The following is a 7,943-nucleotide window of genomic DNA, read 5'->3' as shown; positions in this document are numbered from 1 at the left end:
GGGTTTCATAACACAAGCTTCTGGCTTGACGAGAGCCTGCAAATAATCAGGATTAAAATGTAGAATGTAAAACAATCCTGGTTATCTAGTGTTAAAAAAAGGTATTAGTAAGATTATCATTGGGATATTTCTGTCTCCAGACTCAAGTTCTTGTCCTTTTCTGCACTCATTTGCACTTTGCTCTCAGGGACTTTATCCAACAAGAGTAGCAGTAACATGTGGAAAGGGGGAGAGGAAAAGAGAGAGAGAGAGAGAGACGCCGTATCAGTAGGTGATGGGGCTCTTCCAAGCCACCAATACCAACCTTTCAGCTCAGGGCAACCTGTTCCTCAACTCCAGGTAACAAAGGCCTATACATTTTGAAAGTCTTGGGTTTTTAAATGACAAGGTTAAAAAAAATCTGGCCCGCTGCTGACCCTGCAGGGGAGCAGAGCAGCATGGCCTTGGTTTTACCCTCCAGACGCAATCAACCAATGTGTTTGCCTTCATCTGTTTTTCCCCCTCTTTCCCACAGGAGCATTCATGTTCCCACTAGCAATTGGAAAGGAGACAATCGCAAAGCAGGAGGATAACAGCCTACTTGACAACTGCCACAGTGGAAAAGGAAGGAGACAGACTGCATCCCTGGCCGCCATCCCCATGGTGGGGATTAAACAGAACAACTAGGGTGCTGCCCAAGCTCTCTCTGCCAAGATCACAGCAGTCTTGGCCCTCTTGGCATGGCCCATCCACGACAGACAGGTTCCACGTGCCCACCCACCCGTAACAACACTTGATTTCAGGGATTTTGGTTTTTATCAACTTAACATTCAACTGAGCACAGCGTCATCTCCTCGAGTCGGCGCGGAGCTGGAAGCCAAGAGTCTTAAGATGAAGCAAACCAAGGTCACAGCTATGCAGAACGCCAACGGATAGCTGATACCATTTCAAACGCCAAGCAATTTATACACCTAAAATGCAGACATTAATAACAAAGCCAACACACGCTCACGCTGCTTAGCTCCAAGGGCAAGTTGTCATCGTGCGGTGTTGAGTAGGACTGGACCGTATCCATCATTGATGCTGTAATGACAGACATTTAGAGCTGACAGGAATCCCTGTTTAAAACCCCGAAGCCACCACACACGGGGAAGTTTGAGCAAATGTCTGGGCTTCCAATGGAGCACATTGTGGTTTAAATGCCTGGGGTAGGGGAGAGGGGAACAAAGATATTGCCTTGCCTCTCCTCTGTAGATGCGCAAACCCCTGCGCAATGAGTTTATCCCAGGGGGAGGGAGGGGCTCCTTTAAAAAAGTACCAGTCACCAATCCACACACCGTGATAATGGCTCCAGGACCCCTCTCTAGTGAGGGGACTACACGCTTGCCAGGGACTTTGAAGGCAGCAAGGACGCGCTCGTTCCCATCCTCACACCAACCGCTGCCTCTTGCCCAGGTCTCCAGTCGCACATGCAGGTGCCCAGCAGGCCCCGACCCACAGCATGAGCCCAGGGCAGGACCCAGCTAGGTGAGGTGCAGCAGCAAGGTGTGTTTGGGGTGTGGGGAAAAGAGGGCAGAGGAAAGAGGGCGTGCTGCCGCTATCAGCCCTACAGCCTCCCCCCTACCCACCACGTACACTGCAGAGGATCCCAGGCAGACCCCACTCATGGTGCCCACCCACGTCCGAGCAAGCTCCCTGGATGCCTGCCCCTGTACCCAAACCCCCCAGCTGTCCCTGCTCACCCCCCACAATCCCCTGGCTCTCGCTGCCTGTACCTAAACACATATCACTAGCATCTGAATTCAAACTGGTTAAGAGAGCACAACTGGAGCGTTCAGAGCCAGGATTTTCAGCTTGGGATAAAGCTGTGCAAGACAGTTGCAAAATGTGCCAGTTTGGGAGCATCTGAAGGTAGAAATCAGAGGCGGGCTGGTAGGGACTTCCAGAGGTCATCTAATCCCACCGCTGACCTGAGGCAGGTGGTTCTCTCTCACTTCAGAGGATTGGAGCCCCTGTGCCCTCTTCACCGGGGTCCGCTGTTTAGGTCACTTCCAGAACCTTACATTTTGGCTAGTGCCCTGTGACTCGACACATGCCCTGCCCATCCAAACCATCCTACACACTTCATCATCTACGCTCTTTATAAAACTAGTCAACCCTAACGCATCCAGCTCATGGGGGATCAGCAGGCATTGGGGGAGTCTACAACAGGAGGCAGCCGCACCTATCCTCCAAGCCCCCAGGCCATACCCATCTAACCAGGGGGTAAAATTCCTTCCTGACCCCAAACAGGTTTTGTTCGGATGCAGTTGTACTGATCACTTAGCAAAGTCTGAGACCAGGTTAATGAATATCAAACAATTCCACAAATGAGAATGCAGTTACTCTCCAAGAGTCTCAGCTTAATTAGATATAATCTAATCCTTTGTTTTCTTACCTGAAGTTTTAAATGGCAGATTACCACTAAGGAAGGCGAGATGCACCAAATTTAAGCCCAGCGGACAGCTAAGCACCAAGAATGCAAGACCCAGGAAGGCCTTAATAGCCCAATGCTCCAGGAAAAGGAAGTAATTAGGGGCTGACTAGACAACCCCCACTTAGCGCTCTTAATTGGCTCCTGAAAAACCAAGCGTTAAGTGAAACCAAAAGTTTCTGATGCCCCAAGATGGCAACAAGTATTTTTAATGACCCAAGATAGTGACCGCGAGCATTACAACAAAACTCACCGAGCGGGAAGTGGAATCAAGTGTCACTTTCAAACGAGCATTCAAGTGAAATAGCGCTAAGCAAAACAGCGTTAAGCAGGGGTTGCCTGTATTAACTCAGCCTGGATGTTTCCTCTTGGGAGGAACAATTTTGACAGTGGCTTAAGGTTAAGTTTTCCTTTACTGCTGCTAGGTAGGATGTTAGCATTTTGACACCCTGGAGGAGCAGCTCACGCGGAGCTGCCATCAGATGGCAGGCCAGACATTAGAAATGAATGTGCAGAACACAACACAATAGGACTGCTTGGAGGTTCAGTGGAATTGGTATCAACAGCAGGGGACACATGAAGACTGCTGCTTTTCCCTGTCAACCCCTGCCTGAACTCCCACCTGCAGGTAGGATTCCTAACTGTATCTACATCTAACACAGATCTACGACCAACAGTTCTCAAAAGAACGTACAAACGAGACTTCGTTCCACATCGCCCTTTTTATTACTAAAGGGACAGCAGAGGTCTGAGGCTGGGAGAAGGGAGGTACGCATCCCAAGGAGAAGTGGAAGCTTCTACTGGTCTTTCAGTTCCTTCAGTCTTCTGATGGCAGATTTGACCGTCACCGCAGAAGTGGTGCTGGAAGAAGAAACAAACTGTCACGGCACTGAAGCAAACGGCAAGCCTTAACCACATTACCCCTATGCAAAATATTTGTCAGCTGAAGAGAAGCAATCGTAACTGGAATTTCTCTTCAGTGATGGGATCATTTCCCTTTGGTGCATCACAATCCTTGGACCACAGATTGTTGTATAAGCAGACACAGGTGACCTCCTTTGCTTCTCCTAGGGCACGAGGTCTGTTTGACACCCCTGCTTTATAGGTATGTATCACCATGGCTGGGGAACTGGCTCCAAGGTCAGACCCAGAGAGGGGTAAGTTGATGAACTGAATCAACATGGCACTCGATAACCAAGTGGTGTCCCCAAGACTCTTTAATGTCTTCATAAATGATCTGGACACTGGAGTCAAAAGCGGAGTGGCCAAGTTCGCTGACAACACCAAACTTTGGGGAAGAGTGTCCATGCTTGAGGACAGGCTGGTGATCCAGGCAGACCTCGACTGACTTGCAAGGTGGATAGATAAAAACCTGGTGGCATTCAATATGGAGAAATGCAAAGTGCTCCACCTTGGGGGAAAAAAAACCCTGCACCATTTATAATGCTACGCTCACTAGCATCACGGCTGAAAGGGACTGGGGGTCATGACTGATCACAAGATGAACATGAGCCACCAATGCGACGCTGCAGCTGGCAAAGCCAACAATACTCTGGCGTGCATTAACCAATGCATCACAAGCACAACCCAGAATGTCATCCTTCTACTATACTCAGCCTTGGCAATGCCGCAGCTGGAGCACTGCATCCAGTTCTGGGCTCCACAATTTAGGAAGGATGTGGAGAAGCTTGAGAGAGTGCAGAAGAAAGCCACACGTATGATCAGAGGGCAAGAGAACAGGCCTTGAGAGGCTGAGAGCCATGGGACTCTTCCGCCTGGAGAAGCACAGGCTCAGGGGTGTGCATCAGGATCTGGGGGAATGCCTGTTCACCAGAGTGCCCCAGGGGACGACAAGGTCCTGCAAGACCGTTTCAGGCTGGACATAAGGAAGAACTTCTTTACTGTCCCAAGGTCTGAAACAAACTCCCCCCAGAGGTGGTGCAAGCACCTACTCTGGACTCTTTTAAGGAACATTTGGATGCTTATCTTCCTGGGTTCCTTTGACCCCAGCTGATGTCCTGCCCCTTGGGCAGAAGGCTGGACCTCATGATCTTGCAAGGTCCTTTCCAGCCCTAATGTCTATGAAACGATGAAACCCAACGACAGATGAAATTCAGTACTCCAAGAATCGGGCTACTGCTCATTAGACAGTCACCTGGACGCTGACTCTGGGCTGTATGAAACCATGCAGGGAAAGGTCTCACCTGCCACAGTGACTAGTGGACATGAAAATATCAAATAACAGTCCTAAAGCTTCCTGCTTCAGCAAGCTAGAAGGACCCAGCTCTTGATAGCCACTACAGTTTCTTACTTGTAGGTCCAGGCACCACCTGCCACTGTCTTCATGCAGGATCCACAATTCCAGATGCCCACAGCTTTCCTCTTCATTTTGGTCTGTAACACAAAATATTTATGAGCTGAGCATTAGCAGGGAAAAAAAAAAAGCCTCTTTTCTACCTTGTACTGTTACCACTGTAGTGTTTCACTTTGGCCTTTTTTCCCCCGGCTCTCTTCCCCCTCTCTTCAATGTTTTACCTTTTGGTTTTTCTAATTTTCACCTACTTATATTTTCATTGACATCCTGTCACACTTTCTGCATCCCTCATTCTTGTTTTCCTGATCTCCTACTATTCCTTCTTCACCAACGACTTCTTTCTACCTTGTATTCCATTGCTGCTGTCTCCTTTTCCCTCTCCCTTCCCTGCTTTACTTCCTGTCTTTCTAATTTCTACCTATTTACATTTTCACTGACATCCTGCTACTTAAAGCTTCTCTCATTCCTTGGAGTCTCAGACCAGCAGAGACTCCCTGTGCCTGAAGAAGGGCGACTGCACCCAAAAGCTTGCTAAGAACTTTTTCCCAACTACTCGGTTTAATAAAGAGATCACATCGACCCAAAAAGCCTTGCCTGCCTATGTCCTTAGACCAACACGGCTACAACCAAAAACCCACTGAGAAAAGGAATAAATTCTCAATCCTCAACGACAGCTGTGCTTGTAGCCAGGAAAAGAAGAAGAGCCAAAAATGCAGCCGCGTCTCCCTTAAAACAAGTCAAATGGCCTCTACAAGAACGGCTACTCCCAGAAGCATCTAAACCTGGAGCCTTTAACTCATACAAAAAGAAAAGTCAGGAAGTAGTTCAAGCTGCCAGCTGGTTGCCTTGGACCTCATTCACCTCCGGACTACATTTAGTCCCCACTTTGGGCAGCCACGTATTACCATTCTGCTCACGCACTTCGGTTACAACCATTTTACAGAGGGTCATGTAGCTGTTGAGTAAGAAGAGCGCCGCGGTCTCGCCATTCTCAGCGCATGCGTACCTACACCAGGAAGGCACTTTCAACTGCAACTTGTATCACCAATACTGAATGATCGGCACGTGCAACAACTGGAGGGTGAAAGCTCTCCCTGCAGGAATGGACTGAAGCACGTGGACAGGGCAGCCAAGGTCGACGCAGGCTGCGGTTCTGCGCAGTCAGATACTCCGCGCCTGGAGGACTACCAAATCAGCACACGTCCCTAAGCACGGCTTTATACACAAGCTACTGGAAGCCTGTCACGTCTTAACTTGTGTTAACTGGACATCAATATGGCCACTTAAAACTGCCAACCTTTAGCAGCCTGCAGTTCTAGTTTGTTGTATGTCTTTTTGTCTCAGACCAACACGGCGACTGAGTACACCCCTCGAGACCTTTAGCAGTCGAAATTTGTTGGGGTCAACGTCGGTCACTCAAACTGCCGTGGAGTTAACTGGTAGCCAGCTCCCCCCACCCAGGTGTGTACAATGCAACCAACCAGCACGCATCCAGGAGGAAAAGAGTCAGGCCTATGCTGCACGGGCTAAATGGAGAAGATGGGGAGAACCACCAAAACACTTCGTTTCCCCTTCCCCCCCCCCCCCAATAAAATATCACTATTTCGTGTAGCAAAAGATACGCAGGGAGCGTTTTCCAAAGGGAAGAAGAGGAAAAAGGAAGGGGAAGGGCAAAGCACCGCGTGCAAAGCGTGCAGCACGAAGACCTACGTTTCAAGCACTTCAAGGCTTGCAGACCCCCCAGGACGACCCCGCGGGCTCTCACCTTGCCGCAGAAGGAGCAGGTGTACTTGGCGTGCTGACTAATTTCGATCTTCTTGACCATCTTCCGGAGAGAAGCGCCATAGCGGGTCCCGTATTTACCCACAATCCCGACTTTCTTGGTGCGCTTTGCCTGCCAGGAGGAAGCCGCGAGAACGCACGAGCCCAATTAAAACCGGAGACCCCCGGACCAGGGAGTGGCGCTGTGGCTGGACGTGGGACCCTGGGGGGGGGGGGTCCCTCACAGCGGGTCCAGAACGGCGTGGACGCCCGACTTTTTTTTTTGGAAGCAGGGGTCGCTCGGGCGCTTTAAGCCCCGGCCCAGCCCGGGCATCTGTACACACGTGCCCAGGGGGCGCTTTAATTATTAAACTAAATCATTAATCATCCTCCCTCTCCTTCGGTCGTTTAGGGTAACCCGTCCCTCCCGCCTGGTCTGCATCTCGGGCCTCCCCAGCAATGGCGCCTTCCTCCCCCGCTCCCGGTTGCGACGCCGCCATCACCCCGCGCAGCCGCCGCCGCCCCCAATTCCCGGCGCCCCCCGCACCACCCTCGGGCCCCGGCGGGGCGGTGGCGGGGCCCGCGGCGGCGGATGCCGGCGGATGCGGGGCGAGGGCTGCACTCACCATCTTGCCGCGGGTCCGGGAGCCGGAGAGGAAAGAGCTCAGTGCGCAGCCGCGAGGATCCGAGCCGCGCCGCGCCGGAAGTAAAGCGGGAGCCGCGCCGCGCCGCGCCATAGAGAGGAGGGGACGCTCTGTACGCCAGGGGGTGCGGCTCTATGATCACTTGCCAGCTTTTGGATGCGGCCTGCGCTGCCCGTTCCCAAATTTGCTAAGAACTTTTTTTTCCAACTGGTCTAATAAAAGATCCCAAATTTCCCTGCAGAACCTTGCGCATCTGCTCCGAAGAAAGTTCAAGTGCAGGTATGGAGAGAGGAGGTCTGGGGTGGTGCTAACCTGGCCCCTCTTCCAGTTGTGGTCCTGGGGGGGCAGGGATCAGGCCTTCCCCAGTGCCCGTGGCTGGCAGCAAGGACTCTCACCCCCGCGGAGGACTCGCTCGTTGCTGCGACGAAGACTTTTTTGGCTGGTTTTCCAGAGCAGGACGTTGCACCCAATGGCCGAGAGAAGGGGGCTACGGGAAGTGTTGGAAATCGAGTCTGAAGCAGCACGAGCGCGTGGCGACACGCCTGGAGAACGGGTCGGCTCCTACCAAAGAACACAACAGGAATAGGGCAGGGATGTTTAGCAAAGCAGAGGCCAAGCCCAGCGCAAGGAAACTCGCAAGCGAATCGACAGAAGCATAGTAGAAAGGCAATTGTGTATACGCAGCAGTGGTCAAACAGCCGGGCCCGAGCCACACATTGCTCTTTGCACCTGCACAGAGTGTCATCGCCAGCCTTTGGCAGCGGATAAGCGT

The 7,943-nt window shown here is 51.5% G+C and overlaps 1 protein-coding gene across 1 annotated transcript; it reads right to left on the bottom strand.

Annotated features, from left to right (window-relative positions):
• Positions 1-3,159: 3,159 nt before the first annotated feature.
• RPL37A (ribosomal protein L37a) lies at positions 3,160-7,311 on the bottom strand. Its single transcript, XM_090046088.1, has 4 exons — positions 7,154-7,311; positions 6,532-6,660; positions 4,764-4,846; positions 3,160-3,313 (listed from the first exon to the last, which is right to left on the bottom strand). Exons 1-4 carry the CDS (start codon positions 7,262-7,264, stop codon positions 3,250-3,252), a joined length of 387 nt encoding a protein of 128 aa, XP_089902214.1. The 5' UTR covers positions 7,265-7,311; the 3' UTR covers positions 3,160-3,249.
• Between the last annotated feature and the right edge of the window lie 632 nt (positions 7,312-7,943).

The sequence above is a fragment of the Crocodylus siamensis genome, chromosome 4 (genome assembly GCF_052110815.1).
Source record: "Crocodylus siamensis isolate JL-2025a chromosome 4, ASM5211081v1, whole genome shotgun sequence".
NCBI lineage: Eukaryota > Metazoa > Chordata > Crocodylia > Crocodylidae > Crocodylus > Crocodylus siamensis.
The sequence above is the reverse complement of the archived record's forward strand: the minus strand, read 5'-3'. Positions and strand labels throughout refer to the sequence as shown.

Excerpts from the sequence above, each read along its gene's own strand:
- RPL37A (XM_090046088.1), bottom strand. The coding sequence starts at position 7,264 with ATGGCGCGGCGCGGCGCGGCTCCCGCTTTACTTCCGGCGCGGCGCGGC. Across the intron at positions 6,661-7,153 it reads CCCGGACCCGCGGCAAGATG|GCAAAGCGCACCAAGAAAGT; the intron begins GTGAGTGCAGCC and ends TCCTCCTGGCAG. Across the intron at positions 4,847-6,531 it reads CCTGCTCCTTCTGCGGCAAG|ACCAAAATGAAGAGGAAAGC; the intron begins GTGAGAGCCCGC and ends TTTGTGTTACAG.